The sequence below is a fragment of the Pseudophryne corroboree genome, chromosome 6 (assembly GCF_028390025.1).
Source record: "Pseudophryne corroboree isolate aPseCor3 chromosome 6, aPseCor3.hap2, whole genome shotgun sequence".
Taxonomy (NCBI): domain Eukaryota; kingdom Metazoa; phylum Chordata; class Amphibia; order Anura; family Myobatrachidae; genus Pseudophryne; species Pseudophryne corroboree.
Genome location: NC_086449.1, coordinates 70040021 through 70058442, shown reverse-complemented (window position 1 = coordinate 70058442; position 18422 = coordinate 70040021). Strand labels below are relative to the sequence as shown.

Sequence of the window (18422 nt, the reverse complement as noted above, 5' to 3'; positions counted from 1 at the left end):
AGTAGTAGTACTACAGGTAACAGCGGGCCCCTTTATTTCGCCGCATGCTGGTACTTGTGGTTCTCCAAGTACCAGCTTGCGGGGAGGCTTGCTGGTCCTTGTAGTACTGCTACTAAAAACAATATCCAACACTTTTCTCAAAGGCTATCAGCCCCCCATCCGCAGCCCTTGGATGGGGGGGGGACAGCCTCGGGCTTCACCCCTGGCCCTTGGGTGGCTGGAGGGGGGGGACCCCTTGATTTAAGGGGTTCCCACTCCTCCAGGGTACCCCGGCCAGGGGTGACTAGCTGGGTATTTAATGCCACGGCCGCAGGGCACTGTATAAAAGTGACCCCCGGCTGTGGCATGATCTGTCCAGCTAGTGGAGCCCGATGCTGGTTTCAAAAATACGGGGGACCCCTGCGCTTTTTGTCCCCCGTATTTTTGGAACCAGGACCAGGCGCAGAGCCCGGTGCTGGTTGATTAAATATGGGGGAACCCCTGTCACTTTTTTACCCATATTTTTTTCAACCAGGACCGGCTCAAAGAGCCCAAGGCTGGTTTGGCTTAAGATGGGGGACCCCACGCATTTTTTTTTTTTAAAATGTAAACGATTTAAAAAAATTAAAGGTGCACAATGAACCCCAGCACGGATCTCACAGATCCGGCCGTGATTCATTGTGTTAAAGTCGGCATGTGTTTTGCAATTCACTCCCGTAAAACACTTCCAAAAAAACCGAATGACATCGACATCGGTAAAAACGAAAATGCAGAATACGACAGCTTAGTAAATTAGCCGGAAAAAATTTAAGTTGCAGTTTTTCACTTTCGATGTCATTTCGTGATTAATCTCCCACCAAATCGTGAGAATTACGAATCTTAGTAAATATACCCCATTGTCTCAGACCGGGTCAATATGATTCAACCAAGAAAACATGACGATACAATGATTTTTATAATACACAGTTACGCCCCATTCTTATAACACTCCCATATGATTTCATGCATCTTGAGTACAGTGTTATGCTCATGTTAGGACAAGGAACCAGCTAGAAGCTAATTAGCCTTATTTGGTGCTAATTCCAATTGTGTTACACACAATGAGTTTGCTGTTTTCCAAACTCTGCTTAAAGGTACATGTATCTGATAAGTGAACCAATGTCTGTATAAAGGTCACTTTATAAAACAAAATGGATGAAGAGTTAAGGTATGTTATATGATAAGGTGTGTTACAGTATATGATAGTAATAGCTATATGCTGTACCTATAACATATGTGACTATATTGTATTAAGAGAATAAATGGTATTCCTTATGCATTCAGATATTTAACAGATCTTGCCACTGCGAAGTCTAAAGGCCATTACTCACTTTTTTATTATTCTAGATCTTTGTGCTTTTGACACAGTTGACAACTCTCTTCTCATACAATAAGGAAAGTCCCTAGGTCTTCAGGACACATCCCTTTCTTCGTTTTTATGCGACATATCTAATGGCTCTTGCAGTGTCAACTTCTCTTCACTACCTCTATCAGTAGAAGTACCACAAGGCTCAGTCTTAGGCTCTCTGCTTTTCTCAATCTATACCACATCTCTTGTCAAACTAATCGTCTCATTTGGATTTCAGTGTGATCTGAACGTGGATGATACTCAAATCTATCTATCCTCCCCAGATTTATCACCATCTGTGTCACTGAATGCTTTTCTCCTGTTTCATCTTGGTTGTCGTCTTGCCACCTCAAAATGTATATTTCCAAAACAGAATTGATGATAATATTTCGATAAACCAATCGTACAGCTGTGTCCTTTATACAACCTTCAGTGATCGCGCTGCGCCCAAAAAAAAGTGGGTCCCAGGGACCCCTCACTTTTTAAAATTGGGGTCGTACTGGTCCTTTTCTGGGTCCCATCGGAATGAAGGTTTTTATTAATCTTAATCTTATTTGGACACTACAAAAGTGTTACAAGGTGGGAGGGTGGAGTGACAGTGCTGCTGGGCTGCATAACATGCAGGACACCCTGCACCAGAGCTGTGTAACTAGACATTGTGGTGCCCTTTGGCAGAAAGTGAATTGGAGCCCCAGATTATACACATTGCACCAGGCAGAGCACATTATACACATTGCACTAGGCAGAGCACGTTATACATATTGTGCCAGGCAGAGCACGTTATACATATTGTGCCAGGCAGAGCACGTTATACATATTGTGCCAGGCAGAGCACGTTATACATATTGTGCCAGGCAGAGCATGTTATACACACTGCGCTAGGCAGAGCACATTATACATACTGCGCCAGGCAGAGCACATTATACACATTGCACTAGGCAGAGCACGTTATACATATTGTGCCAGGCAGAGCACGTTATACATATTGTGCCAGGCAGAGCACGTTATACATATTGTGCCAGGCAGAGCATGTTATACACACTGCGCTAGGCAGAGCACATTATACATACTGCGCCAGGCAGAGCACATTATACACATTGCACTAGGCAGAGCACGTTATACACATTGCACTAGGCAGAGCACGTTATACATATTGTGCCAGGCAGAGCACGTTATACATATTGTGCCAGGCAGAGCACGTTATACATATTGTGCCAGGCAGAGCACGTTATACATATTGTGCCAGGCAGAGCATGTTATACACACTGCGCTAGGCAGAGCACATTATACATACTGCGCCAGGCAGAGCACATTATACACATTGCACTAGGCAGAGCACGTTATACACATTGCGCCAGGCAGAGCACGTTATACATATTGTGCCAGGCAGAGCACGTTATACATATTGTGCCAGGCAGAGCACGTTATACATATTGTGCCAGGCAGAGCATGTTATACACACTGCGCTAGGCAGAGCACATTATACATACTGCGCCAGGCAGAGCACATTATACACATTGCGCCAGGCTGAGCACATTATACACATTGCACTAGGCAGAGCACGTTATACATATTGTGCCAGGCAGAGCACGTTATACATATTGTGCCAGGCAGAGCACGTTATACATATTGTGCCAGGCAGAGCATGTTATACACACTGCGCTAGGCAGAGCACATTATACATACTGCGCCAGGCAGAGCACATTATACACATTGCGCCAGGCAGAGCACGTTACACAGTTTGCGCCAGGCAGAGCACATAATACAGTTTGCGCCAGGCAGAGCACATAATACAGTTTGCGCCAGGCAGACCACATAATACAGTTTGCGCCAGGCAGAGCACATAATACAGTTTGCGCCAGGCAGACCACATAATACAGTTTGCGCCAGGCAGACCACGTTATGCAGTTTGCTCCAGGCAGAGCACGTTATACACATTGCGCCAGGCAGAGCACGTTATACACATTGCGCCAGGCAGAGCACGTTATACACATTGCGCCAGGCAGAGCACGTTATACACATTGCGCCAGGCAGAGCACGTTATACACATTGCGCCAGGCAGAGCACGTTATACACATTGCGCCAGGCAGAGCACGTTATACACATTGCACCAGGCAGAGCACGTTATACACATTGCACCAGGTACAGCACATTATAAACATTGCACCAGGCAGAGCACATTATACACTTTGCACCAGGCAGAGCACAGTTCATGAGATAGTGGGGGACACTATGAATGGGGAGGCACCGAGCAGGATGGGAAGGGGGCAGAGAGATGGTGGTGGGATGCGGGATCACTAGGCAGTAGAAGGGGGTTCTTGCTGAGGGGCAGTGAGATGGGGGCAGAGGGCTGGTTGGGGGGAGGGAAGAGGGAGTTCATGAGATGGTGGGGGACACAGGGCTGTATGGGGGGACACTATGAATGGGGAGGCACTGAGCAGGGTGGGAAGGGGGCAGTGAGATAGGGGTGTGACACTGGGTTGGGGGGGTGGATCAGTATGTCTGAACTGATTGGGGTTTAGATGGGAGGGCAGTGAGATGGCACAGTGGACTGGTTGGGGGGGGAAGGGGGAAACACTCTGAGGCAGGGTGAGTAATGGTGGGGGACACTGGGCTGGAGAAGGGGCAAACACTGTGAAAGGAGCATTGGCCTGCTGCTGTTCAGTTTCTGCCTGGCCCCGCACACTCACACTCCTTCCCCAGTGTCCCTGCATCCTCAATTACCTTTGCACCGCCAGCTCTGTGCAGGGATCTGTCCCTCAGGTGGCGGGCCCGGCAAACTAAATCGCTCTGCCGGGTGATGTCACCCGGCAGCTGCGGCTCCGGCTCAGACCCTGGCTCTCGCATCACGGACCCCCCTTCTCCCCTACCCGTGGACTAGTGCATGACGGCGTTTTTATTCAGCAGCTCTTGCACCTGGTCCTGGAGCGCCGCGCTGTTGCTTCCCGTGGTGCCGGCTCCCTCACTCCTCTCAGCTTGAGAGCGTTCTCTCTGGCCGGCACTGCCATCATCCCGCCCAGCAGCAGCCGCCTGACACGCGTGTCCAACGTGCCCGCCCTCTGACCAATAACGTCAGGGCAGAAAGTCAAGCGCCAGAGAATCAATCCCAACGGAGCGCGTCCCCAGGGACCTGCCCATTCTTAAAAAGTGAGTCCCCAGTCCTCATTTTGGGGTAAAATACGCGCTATAGCGCGTTTTTGCGATCACTGAACCTTGCAGCGGGAAGCTCTATATTGTGGTGTTGAATAGCGCAGCCACAGCTTCCTTTTCTCCTACTGTTTGCGGGAGCGTGTGTACACATTTATTATTATTATTATTATTATTATTATCCTTTATTTATATGGCGCCACAATGGTTCCGCAGCGCCCAATTACAGAGTACAAATGCACATAAAAAATGGGAAAACAGTGACTTACAGTTGAAGACAATATAGGACAAGTACAGGGTAACTAAGCATAACTACACCAGTAAACATAGAGATAAGTTCCAGGTGGTCAAAAAACTGTGGGATCTGGGCAGTTGAGGATTATTAAAGTAAGAAAAGTATAAGCACATGAGGGAAGAGGGCCCTACTCGTGAGAGCTTACATTCTAAGGAAGGAGGAATACCACTGCTAACTACAGGTAGCGGGAGCAAAGCTGCCCCGCTACCCATTCTTATGAACTCCCGCTGTCTCACCCTAGCTTTTAAGGGCAGTAGGGGCATTGCTGGCAAAGACTGAAGAGGACACATCTGTAGTTACAGTATCAGCCTAGTAACATAGTTTCTGAGGTTGAAAAAAGACAATGTGTCCCTCAAGTTCAACCTATTTGTGGTCTCCTACGCTGTATTATTTTTAGTACTAATTTTGTCTGTTGCTATTGTATGCCATTGTGTTTATTCCTCCTTTTTTTTTTTTTTAAATTAACTATAGTGCGTGAGTATGCACCATAACCCTGTATATCCTTATCCATCAGGTACTTATCTAGCTCATTCTTAAGTGTTGACCGAGTCCACCATTACTACTCTTTCAGGCAGGAAATTCCCAACACGTATTGTCCTTACTGTGAAGAAACCTTTACGTGTCTGTGCGAAGTCTCTAACCTAAGTGGGTGTCCACGTGTCCTGTGTGTTGATCTTACCAAAAACAGATCCCCCGCAAGCTATGTGTATTGTCCCCTTATATATTTGTAAGTGATCATGGGGGAGATGTACTAAGCCTGAAAAGTGATAAATATCACTGTGATAAAGCACCAGCCAATCGGCTCCTAACTGCCATGCCACAGGCTGTGTTTGAAAAATGACAGTTAGGAGCCGATTGGCTGGTGCTTTATCACAGTGATATTTATCACTTTTCAAGCTTAGTACATCTGGCCCAATGTCTCCTCTCTTCCAGTGTAAACATGCCTAGCCTTGCAATCCTTTCCTCGTATTCCAGCGTCTCCATCCCCTTAATTAGTTTGGTCGCCCGCCTCTGAACCTTTTCTGTTTCCAGGATATCCTTTTTGTAATATCATGACCAAAATTGTGCACAGTATTCAAGATGTGGCCTCACTAGGGATTTATATAACGGGAGTATAGCACTCTCATCCCTTGCGTCAATTACCCGCTTTTTTCATGCTAATACCTCGTTAGCCTTCTTTGCTGCAATCCTACTTTGGGTACTGCTGCTTAGTTTGCTATCTTTGTGAACACCTAAGTCTTTTTCCAGTGCAGAATCCCCTAATTTTACCCCATTTAGTATGTAGGTGTTATTTTTGTTCTTGCTACCAAAGTGCATTACCTTACACTTGTCTATATTGAAACTCATTCTCCATTTTGCTGCCCATGCTTCCAGTTTAACGAAGTAATTCTGAAGAGACTCGGCATCTCCCTCCGTATTTATAACCTTACACAATTTGATAACGTCTGCAAAAATTGACACCATGCTCTCTATATCTACTGCTAGATCGTTAATGAAAATGTTGAACAATAGTGGTCCAAGTACAGACCCTTTGTGGCACACCACTTAGTACTTCAGTCCAATTTGAAAAGGTTCCATTTACCACAACGCTCTGCTCCTTATTATCTAACCAATTTCTGACCCAAGTACATAATGTGCTCCCTATCCCAAGTTCTTGTAACTTCTAGATAAGTCTCATGTGCGGTACGGTGTCAAAAGCTTTAGGGTAATTCCATGATTATGTCAACCAGAACATCTTTTCCTGAAAGTGGCCACAATTAATCTTGTAGTGAAAATGTATATTCTCTGAAGTTAATATTTTTTAAAACCAAAGATGATAAACACCTGTTTTTCATAAATCATAAGTTGGCTGCATTGTTTATTCAAGATGGCAGTCTGTGGAACGCTGTGGTGATTTTATGCCTTATTTGAAAAAATGTTTGGCCTACAGTTGATGACGAGGCAAATATTGATACACACCAGATTATAAGAATCTTACCAGAGCCACAATTTGATAATAGGCTTAAACTGTATTTTCAAGATGTTAGCTTTGATAATGATGTAGTTTAATTGACAGATTTAAATGCTTTTCTCTAACGTCCTAAGTGGATGCTGGGGACTCCGTAAGGACCATGGGGGAATAGACGCGCTCCGCAGGAGATAGGGCACTCTAGAAAAGAATTAGGTCTACTGGTGTGCACTGGCTCCTCCCTCTATGTCCCTCCCCCAGACCTCAGTTAGAATCTGTGCCCGACCGAGAAGGGTGCACCTTAGTGAGCTCTCCTGAGCTTGCTGAGTAGAAAGAATTTTTTGTTAGGTTTTTTATTTTCAGAGAGCTTCTGCTGGCAACAGACTCTCTGCTACGTGGGACTAAGGGGAGAGAAGCAAACCTTACCAACTGCGGGCTAGGTTGCGCTTCTTAGGCTACTGGACACCATTAGCTCCAGAGGGATCGAACACAGGTACTCACCATTGGCGGTCTGATCCCAGAGCCGCGCCGCCGTCCCCCTCGCAGAGCCAGAAGCAAGAAGTACGGTGTAGATGAAGAAATCGGCGGCAGAAGACTTCAGTGTTCAAACAAGGTAGCACACAGCACTGCAGCTGTTCGCCATTGCTCCCACAGCACACCGCACACTCCGGTCACTGTAGGGTGCAGGGCGCAGGGGGGGGCGTCCTATGCAGCAATAAGGTACCTTTGGCAAAAGTAAAGCAGACATACAGGTAGGCACTGTATGTCTGCATGAGCCCCCGCCATTTTTTCACACAAAATCGCGGGACAGAAAGCCACCATGAAGGGGGCGGGGCTTCTTCCTCAGCACTCACCAGCGCCATTTTCTCTTCACAGCTCCGCTGGAAGGAAGCTCCCCTGGCTCTCCCCTGCAGAATCAAGGTAGAGGGGTGGAAAAACGAGGGGGCGGGGGGCACATAAATTTAGGCGCAAATCAGATTATACAGCAGCTACTGGGTAAACACTGAATTACTGTGTTTTTTCCTGGGTTATATAGCGCTGGGGTGTGTGCTGGCATACTCTCTCTCTGTCTCTCCGAAGGGCCTGGTGGGGGAATTGTCTTCAAAGGAGCTTCCCCTGTGTGTATGGTGTGTCGGTATGCGTGTGTCGACATGTTTGAGGAAGGCTAGGCGGAGCGGGAGGAAATGAGTGTGGTGTTGCCGCCTCCGGCGCCGAAACCGGATTGGATGGATATGTGGAAGGTTTTAAATGAGAATGTTAATTCCTTACATAAAAGGCTGGATAAAGCAGAAGCCTGGGGACAGTCTGGGTCTCAGCCCTTGCCTGATCCTGCTACGCAGGGGCCGTCAGGGTCTCAAAAGCGTCCACTATGCCAGGTTGTTGACACAGATATCGACACAGAGTCGGACTCTAGCGTCGATGATGAGGAGGCCAGATTACAACCTAAAATGGCCAGGGCTATAATATATATGATTGTAGCCATGAAGGAGGTGTTACACATCTCTGAGGAAACCCCTGTCCCTGACAAGAGGGTAAATAAGTTTGAAGAAAAGAGACAAGTTGTGACTTTTCCCCCATCTCATGAATTAAATGAGTTATGTGAAAAAGCGTGGGAATCCCCAGATAAAACTGCTGATCCCTAAAAGGATGCTAATGGCGTACCCTTTCCCGCCATCGGATAGGTTACGATGGGAATCCGCCCCGAGGGTAGACAAAGCGTTGACACGCTTATCTAAAAAGGTGGCCCTACCGTCACAGGACACGGCAGCCTTAAAAGATCCTGCAGATAGAAAGCAGGAAGCTATCCTAAAGTCCATATACACACATTCGGGTACTGTGCTTAGACCGGCAATTGCGTCGGCATGGATGTGTAGTGCTGTAGCAGCATGGGCAGATATGTTATCTGAAGAGATGGAAGCCCTGGACAAGGATACTATATTACTGACACTGGGGCATATAAAAGACACTGTCCTGTATATGAGGGATGCTCAGAGGGACATTACCATGCTGAGCTCTAGAATAAATGCTATGTCGATTTCTGCCAGAAGGGGCCTGTGGACTCGACAATGGACAGGTGATGCCGACTCTAAGCGGCACATGGAGGTTTTGCCTTACAAGGGTGTGGAATTATTTGGGGAAGGTCTGTCGGACCTAGTGGCCACAGCTACGGCTGGAAAGTCACATTTTCTACCATTTATTCCATCACAACCTAAGAAAGCACCGTATTATAAAATGCAGTCCTTTCGTTTACAGAAGGGTAAGAAAGTCCGAGGTGCGTCCTTTCTTGCCAGAGGCAAGGGTAGAGGAAAGAAGCTGCATAACACAGCTAGTTCCCAGGAACAGAAGTTCAGCTAAGTCCACCGCATGACGCTGGGGCTACACAGGTGGAGCCGGGATCGGTGGGGGCGCGTCTCCGAAATTTCAGCCACCAGTGGGTTCGCTCACAGGCAGATCCCTGGGTTATACAGATAGTATCTCAGGGGTACAGGCTGGAATTCAAAGAGATACCCCCTTGCCGCTTCCTCAAATCGGCTGTGCCGACGTCCCCCATAGAAAGGGAGTTGGTGGTAACTGCGATTCACAATTTGTATCTCCAGCAGGTGGTGGTGGAGGTCCCCCCCCCCCCCCCTTCAACGGGGGAGAGGTTATTATTCCACAATGTTTGTGGTACCTAAACTGGACGATTCGGTCAGGCCCATTTTGAACTTAAAATCCCTGAACCTTTACCTGAAAAGGTTCAAGTTCAAGATGGAATCGCTGAGAGCGGTCATCGCTAGCCTGGAAGAAGGGGATTTTATGGTGTCCACCTCATCAAGAGTACCTCAGGTTTGTGGTACAGGATTGTCATTACCAATTTCAGACGTTGCCGTTTGGTCTCTCCACGGCACCGAGAATATTTACCAAGGTAATGGCAGAAATGATGGTGATCCTGCGAAAGCAAGGAATCACAATTATCCCGTACTTGGACGATCTCCTTATAAAGGCGAGGTCCAGGGAACAGTTGCTGATCAGCGTAGCACGCTCTCAGGAGGTGTTACAGCAACACGACTGGGTTTTGAATATCCCAAAGTCGTAGTTGATCCCTACGACTCGTCTGCCCTTCCTAGGCATGATTCTGGACACAGACCAGAAGAGGGTATATCTCCCGACCGAGAAGGCTCAGGAGCTCATGACTTTGGTCAGAGGCTTGTTGAAACCAAGACAGGTGTCGGTGCATTACTGCACGCAAGTCCTGGGAAAGATGGTGGCATCATACGAGGCCATTCCATTCGGCAGCTTCCATGCGAGGACTTTTCAATGGGATCTGTTGGACAAGTGGTCCGGATCACATCTACAGATGCATCAGATGATCACCCTATCCCCCAGGGCAAGGGTGTCTCTTCTGTGGTGGCTGCAGAGTGCTCACCTTCTCGAGGGCCGAAGATTCGGCATTCAGGACTGCGAGCCTCCGAGGGTGGGGAGCAGTCACGCAGGGAAGAAATTTCCAAGGCCTGTGGTCAAGTCAAGAGACTTGTCTTCACATAAACATCCTGGAAATAAGGGCCATTTAAAACGCCCTAAGTCAGGCGGAGAGCCTGCTTCGAGATAAATCGGTGTTGATCCAATCAGACAACATCACCGCTGTGGCTCATGTAAACCGTCAAGGCGGTACAAGGAGCAGGATGGCGATGACAGAAGCCACCAGGATTCTTCGTTGGGCGGAGATTTACGTAAGAGCACTGTCAGTAGTGTTTATCCCGGGAGTGGACAACTGGGAAGCAGACTTCCTCAGCAGCCACGACCTCCAGCCGGGAGAGTGGGGACTTCATCCGGAAGTCTTCACACAGGTCACAGACCGGTGGGAACTGCCACAAGTGGACATGATGGCGTCCCGTCTAAACAAAAAGCTACAACTGTATTGTGCCAGGTCAAAAGACCCTCAGGCGATAGCTGTGGACGCACTAGTGACACCGTGGGTGTTCCAGTCGGTTTATGTGTTTCCTCCTCTTCCTCTCATACCCAAGGTACTGAGAATCATAAGAAGAAGAGGAGTGAGAACAATTCTCATTGCTCCGGATTGGCCAAGAAGGGTCTGATATCCGGATCTGCAAGAAATGCTCACAGAGGACCCGTGGCCTCTGCCCTTACGACAGGATCTGTTGCAACAGGGGCCCTGTCTGTTTCAAGACTTACCGCGGCTGCGTTTGACGGCATGGCGGTTGAACACTGGATCCTAGCAGAAAAGGGGATTCCGGATGAGGTTATTCCTACGCTTATAAAGGCTCGGAAGGATGTAACATCTAAACATTATCACCGTATATGGCGAAAATATGTTGCTCAGTGTGAGGCCAGAAAGGCTCCTACTGAGGAATTTCAGCTGGGCCGTTTCCTTCACTTCCTACAAGCGGGAGTGTCTTTGGGCCTAAAATTGGGATCCATTAAGGTCCAGATTCAGCCCTATCCATATTCTTTCAAAAAGAACTGGCGGCTCTTCCTGAAGTTCAGACCTTTGTGAAGGGAGTGCTGCATATACAGCCCCCATTTGTGCCTCCAGTGGCACCTTGGGATCTTAACGTGGTGTTGAGTTTTCTGAAATCACATTGGTTTGAACCACTAAAAACAGTGGAGTTAAAATATCTCACATGGAAGGTGGTTTTGCTGCTAGCCCTGGCTTCAGCCAGGCGTGTGTCGGAATTGGCGGCTTTGTCACCTAAAAGCCCCTATCTGGTTTTTCATATGGACCGAGCAGTATTGCGGACCCGTCCACAATTTCTGCCAAAAGTGGTGTCATCTTTTCATATGAACCAACCTATTGTGGTGCCTGTGGCTATAAGGGACTTGGAGGATTCCGAGTTACTAGATGTAGTGCGGGCTTTGAGGATTTGCGTGGCCAGAACGGCCAAGATCAGGAAAACAGAATCGCTGTTTATCCTGTATGCATCCAACAAGTTGGGTGCTCCTGCGTCAAAGCAGACTATTGCTCGCTGGATCTGTAACACGATTCAGCAAGCTCATTCTGCGGCTGGATTGCCACATCCGAAATCGGTAAAGGCCCACTCCACGAGGAAGGTGGGCTCTTCTTGGGCGGCTGCCCGAGGGGTCTCGGCATTACAACTTTGCCGAGCAGCTACTTGGTCGGGTTCAAACACATTTGCAAAGTTCTACAGGTTTGATACCCTGGCTGAGGAGGACCTTGAGTTTTCTTATTCGGTGCTGCAGAGTCATCCGCACTCTCCCGTCCATTTGGGTGCTTTGGTATAATCCCCATGGTCCTTACGGAGTCCCCAGCATCCACTTAGGACGTTAGAGAAAATAAGATTTTAAACCTACCGGTAAATCTTTTTCTCCTAGTCCGTAGAGGATGCTGGGCGCCCGTCCCAAGTGCGGACTACTTCTGCAAGAGTTGTATATAGTTTTTGCTTACATAAGGGTTATGTTACAGTTTTCATCAGTCTCGGTCTGATGCAGTGTTGTTTCATACTGTTAACTGGTTCATATATCCCTAGTTATACGGTGTGAATGGTGTGGGCTGGTATGAATCTTGCCCTTTGATTAACAAAATCCTTTCCTGTACTGTCAGTCTCCTCTGGGCACAGTTTCTCTAACTGAGGTCTTGAGGAGGGGCATAGAGGGAGGAGCCAGTGCACACCCTTACCTTAAGTTCTTTCTTAGTGCCCATGTCTCCTGCGGAGCCTGTCTATCCCCATGGTCTTTATGGAGTCCCCAGCATCCTCTACGGACTAGGAGAAAAAGATTTACCGGTAGGTTTAAAATCTTAATATCTATATATATATATATATATATATATCTATATATATATATCTATATATATATATATCTATATATATATATATATATATATATATATATATATATATATATATATATATATATATATATATATATATATATATATAATCGCAGGTCTGGCACTCCATGCTCCACAAATAACTGCGTCGGTGCCCTCACAACAGGTAAGGTATAGGCTTGCAAAGGTGCGGCACTTGGACTGGAATAACTGACGCTTAAAACTGTGGAACATTTATCGTTTCAATATTTTATGTTTTGTCATCAGGATGACAATATATAAAATATTGAAACGATAACTTCCAGTCCAAGTGCCGCAACCTTTGCAAGCATATTTGCACTATATAATGCCCTCATTATCTCAGTTTGGGACCCAAAAATTTGGGATTTTGGATAAGGGATACTCAACCTGTATATAAAGGGGTATCTAGGTGGCAGCTCCTTCATAGTATCTTACATATTACTCTGTGCATCAGGTTAGTATATATAAAGGGGTATCTAGGTGTCAGCTCCTTCATAGTATCTTACATATTACTCTGTGTGTCAGGTTAGTATATATAAAGGGGTATCTAGGCGACAGCTCCTCCTTACATATTACTGTGTACAGCAGGTTAGTATATATAAAGGGGTATCTAGATGCAGCTTCTCCATAGTATCTTACATATTACTCTGTACAGCAGGTTAGTAAATATAAAGGGGTATCTAGGCGACAGCTCCTCCTTACATATTACTCTGTACAGCAGGTTAGTAAATATAAAGGGGTATCTAGGTGTCAGCTCCCTCATAGTATCTTACATATTACTCTGTGAATCAGGTTAGTAAATATAAAGGGGTATCTAGGTGAAAGCGGTCTTCTAGTTTCTTACATACTGCTCTGTGCCACATGTTAGTATATATTGTATGCAGTCCTGAGACACTCATTCATACACTGCCAGTCATGTGAATTTTTAATTCATAATACAAATTATTGAATCATTTTTCTTTGACTTTTCTGATTTACCCTATTCCCTAGCACCAAACCTACTCATGTGTCTTACATAGAAATTTCCCATTTATCCTTTAAGAACCTGGTATCACATGACAATGAACAGTCTCCCCTGCACATATCACTGTGCAGAATGACTGAGCTGATCCTATTATCCCCATGCATCCATGTGATACCCATATATGGACCGAGCAGGGGATGAGGTCAGTATGGGGATTATAACATTTTCATAGGAACATTAATAGACCATATTTACTATAAGTAGTAGTTCCTGCTGCTGGAGGGTAGAGGTCTCTGTGCTGCACATCGGACTGTAAACGGGCATATGGCAATTGGGCAACATCCACAAATATAATAACAATTGTCAGTGACGTAGTGATGTTTGTTATTGTATATAAATATACATGATGCACTTTTATACAATATAACATTTGTACCATAAAAATGTAATTACCCCAGTAACATTTATTCCTTTTACATTTTAACTTTCTTACAGGACAGTTGAGCAGGGTTCCCAATAAGAATATTAGAAGACGTGAAAAGGGAAATTGTTCTCTGATCAAGCCAAATAATTTCTTACACCTCCTGGAGGATTCAACAAAGCTTTTTCATTTTCTAATACATGATGCGTCTCTCAGGAGAGAAACCACATCTGTGCTCTGAGTGTGACAAAAGCTTTACATGTAAATCACAGCTTCTCAGACATCAGAGGAGTCACACAGGAGAGAAACCATTTAAATGTTCTGAATGCAGCAAATGTTTTTCCTATAAATCAACTCTCGTTAGTCATCAGAGTAATCACACAGGAAATAAACCATTTAAATGCTCTGAATGTAGCAAATGTTATTTCAGGAAAGCAGATCTTGTTATGCATCATGGGAGTCACACAGGAGTGAATCCATTTAGATGTTCTGAATGTAGCAAATGTTTTTCCCGTAAGTCATTCCTTGTTATACATCAGAGGAGTCACACAGGGGAGAAACCGTTTAAATGCTCTGAATGTAGCAAATGTTTTTCCTGTAATTCACATCTTGTTAATCATCAAAGAAGTCACACAGGAGAGAAACCATTTACATGCTCTGAATGTAGAAAATGTTTTTCCCGGAAGTCACATCTTGTTAGTCATCAGAGGAGTCACACAGGAGAGAAACCATTTACATGCTCTGAATGTAGCAAATGTTTTTCCTGTAAGGCGCATCTTGTTAGACATCAGAGGAGTCACACAGGGGAGAAACCATTTAAATGCTCTGAATGTAGCAAATGTTTTACTGAATTGTCTGGTGTTGTTAAACACCAGAGGATTCACACAGGAGAGAAACCATTTCAGTGCTCTGAATGCAGGAAGTGTTTTTCTCAGAAGCTACAGCTTGTTGTACATCAGAGGATTCACACAGGAGAGAACCCATTTCAGTGCTCTGAATGCAGCAAGTCTTTTATCAATTCATCTGCTTTAGTTGGACATCAGAGGATTCACACAGGAGAGAAATCATTTCAATGCTCTGAATGTAACAAGTGTTTTACCAGAAAGTCACATCTTGTTTGTCATCAGTGGAGTCACACAGGAGAGAAACCATTTAAATGCTGTGACTGTAACAAGTGTTTTACCAGCAAGTCATATCTTATTTGTCATCAGAGGAGTCACACAGGAGAGAAACAATTTGCATGCTCTGAATGTAACAAGTGTTTTACCAGCAAGCCACATCTTGTTCGTCATCAGAGGAGTCACACAGGAGAGAAACCATTTGCATGCTCTGAATGTAGCAAGTGTTTTACCAATTCATCTTGTTTAGATAAACATCAGAGGATTCACACAGGAGAGAAACCATTTACATGTGCTAAATGCAATAAGTGTTTTTCCCAGAAGTCACATCTTGTTAATCATCAAAGAAGTCACACAGGAGAGAAACCATTTGCATGCTCTGAATGTAGCAAATGTTTTTCTGAGAAGCAACAACTTATTCTACATCAGAGAACTCACACAGGAGAGAAACCATTTACGTGCTCTGAATGCAATAAGTGTTTTTCCCGGAAGTCACATCTTGTTAGTCATCAGAAGAGTAAACACAGGATAGAAACCATTTAAATGTTCTGAATGTAGCATGTGTTTCATAAGTCAGTTAATTCGTGTCATGACCATATGTCTTTCAGGGAGCTGATTTTTATTCTTGAAATGTGGCAAGTATTTTATATAAACCAGGGGATACGGTTAATATCCTGGCTGTTGAAATCCCGACACCCGTTACAGTCCCGACATTGGAATTCCGACCAGGTCAGGACACCTACGCCGGAAGTCCAATAGCCGTTATCCTGACCGTTCTAAGTATAGCCTCCGACCTCGCATTACTGTGAGGGGGGGGGGGATAAGGTTAGTCTGCAGCTAAGGGGTGTAGGGTTAGGCGGAGGGAAGGGAGGGTTAGGGGACAGGAATTGGATTAGTAAAATCACCCCTGTCTGGATTACATACCTCAGGATGCCGGCGTTGGTATTTTGAACCCATGTCCAGTAGAGAAATCTGGCAGCTCTTCTCAGTACTGGGATTCCTTCTATGACAGGCAAAGCTATGAGTACTGGTTATTTCTACAGGAACCCTGTACATTGTCCTGTATCATCTTTCATGTCTCCTCTCTGGTTTCCCCTTATACCTCTTTATTCTTTCCTTCATACCTTTCTGTTGCTGCTTTACATCCTATTGTGATTACTATGTATTGTAAAATGGTGCAGCTAAGGCTGGATACACACCTGACATATATGTTGGTGGATTCGTCACACTGACTGAGTGGCCGATCCATGTAAGTATACACACTGCTCGATATATTGGCTCCTGCCATGCAGCTGGGCAGGTTTTTTTTATTTACCCGCCCAGCTGTTATGTCAGCCCTCACAGCAAGTGTACAGGTGGTCGGTGAACAGCCTGTACAAACAGCCAGAAGGCCTGTTATTTCTGTAGATTTCTCGCCCATTGGCTGTGCTGCACAGTCAACATGATATATCTGTGAATGAAGTCATTCAGACTTCGTGGGTACACACCTACATTTAGGCTTACGATATTTTGGCTGTTGGCTTGTGTACTCTGCATTAGACGCTGGTTATCATTATCCCATACTAACCAATTATTACATATGTTAGCTTGCTAACACTAGACAGGTAATAGCCGATATCTGGTTGCTTTGGGTTACAGCACATCCTTGCTTTTCACTTCATGTTATTTAATAAGTGCCAAGGTGCACATATGGTGTATTAGGTTAATAATAAAGTTCCTAAAGAATATATTTATTTTAAACTAGTATCACAGTAACAGTATGCACAATACTATGACCTAGTACATAGTGTTATAACTTAGATAAATCTATCCTGTATGTAAAGGATGTGTCCAAATAATAATCTGTAATACCATTTATATTACCAGCAGATGTCCGCATAACACTTGTTGAATAAAAACTGATCTGGAGAAACATTTGTTTTAATTGCAGAACTAAATTATTTCTAGACTATTTAAATAATTTTGTACATTTCTAAATGTTAAAAGATTGAACAAGGAGAGATGCTTATCTGATCATGTAGTGATGGAAATCTCAATCATTTGTCATTATTGACCATCAGCAATTGGATTATTTTTAGATGGTGCTGAAATGTAAACACAGGGTCTCCCTGCCAATCCGGGATTTCTAAACAGCAAGAAAGATCCATAGTAATCCCTGCTCGCTGCTGACTTTCCTAATCTCATGTCCTCCAGAGGCACAACTCAGAATAAACCAATCCCCCTGCCCCAAGTAGCTTGGCCGATTTATATCTCTGTTCCTCTTCCGATGTCTCACTGACAGATGAGTTTAATACTGCAGCACCTTGTGGACAGTAAAGGTGGTGCTGTATAGAGATCAATGGATTTATTTGCCACCCCATTTTTTTGTTTCATTAACAGCTTGAGAAGCTGCATTTCTCCGGCAGGGTCCACAGGTTATCCACAGGATAACAATGGGATATGATAAAGCGACAGCCGATTGGCCCCAATCGTTCAAAGCTTTCCGGCCTCCCAGCATGCAACGGGCCCCATCCATAAATCCCAACCTCCTGGCTCAGGCAAATCAATTTTGTTTGGTGCGGCAGGAGCCGGACCATGGTATGAGGGCTGCTGCTTTTTAGCCTTTGACAAAGTTCCACACAGGAGACTAATTCTCAAACTAATAGAGATTGGGGTAGGAAACACTATTTGTACTTGGGTGAGTAATTGGCTGTTTAATAGGGAACATTGAGTGGGTATTAATGGGATGTACTCTGAATGGGCTTCATGACTCGGTGGAATACCGCACTGTTCAGTACTCGGGTCATTGCTGTTTAACATATTCATTAATGACCTAGCAGAGGGACTGGAAAGCACAATGTAAATTTTCGCAGATGATACTAAACTATGTAGAATAATTAATTCAGACAAGGATGTTGAGTCTCTACAGAATGACTTATTTAGACTTGAGGTCTGGGCGGATAAATGGAGAATGAGATTCAGTATTGACAATTGTAAAGTTTGGGACTAAAAACATTCAGGCAGCCTATAAACTAAATGGGGAAAATGTAGGGATAATGGTAGTTGAAAAAGATTTGGAAGTGCTCATCGATAATAAACTTGGTAGCAGTACGCAATGTCAAAATGTAGCAACAAAGGCTAATAAGGTGTTAGCATACATAAAATGGGGTATGGAGACAAGGGATGAGAGTGTAATCCTGCCACTGTATAAATCATTGGTGCGGCCACACCAGGAATATTGTGTACAGTTTTTGGTACCATACTATAAAAAAGATATCTTGGAACTTAAAAGGGTTCAGAGGCGAGCCACTAAACTGGTTAAGGGGTTAGAGGCACCGGATTATGAGGAAAGACTTAAAAGCTTAGATATGTTCA

The 18422-nt window shown here is 45.0% G+C and overlaps 1 protein-coding gene across 2 annotated transcripts in view; it reads left to right on the top strand.

Annotated features, from left to right (window-relative positions):
* Window positions 1-16985, top strand: part of LOC134936174 (zinc finger protein 84-like) — a 31665-nt gene extending 14680 nt beyond the window's left edge. For both annotated transcript variants that reach the window (XM_063931104.1, XM_063931105.1), the window contains one exon: window positions 14025-16985. In XM_063931104.1, coding sequence (XP_063787174.1) covers window positions 14151-15611 — 1461 coding nt within the window. In that variant the 5' untranslated portion in view covers window positions 14025-14150 and the 3' untranslated portion in view covers window positions 15612-16985. The remainder of the gene's footprint in view (window positions 1-14024) is intronic.
* The last annotated feature ends 1437 nt before the right edge of the window (window positions 16986-18422 follow it).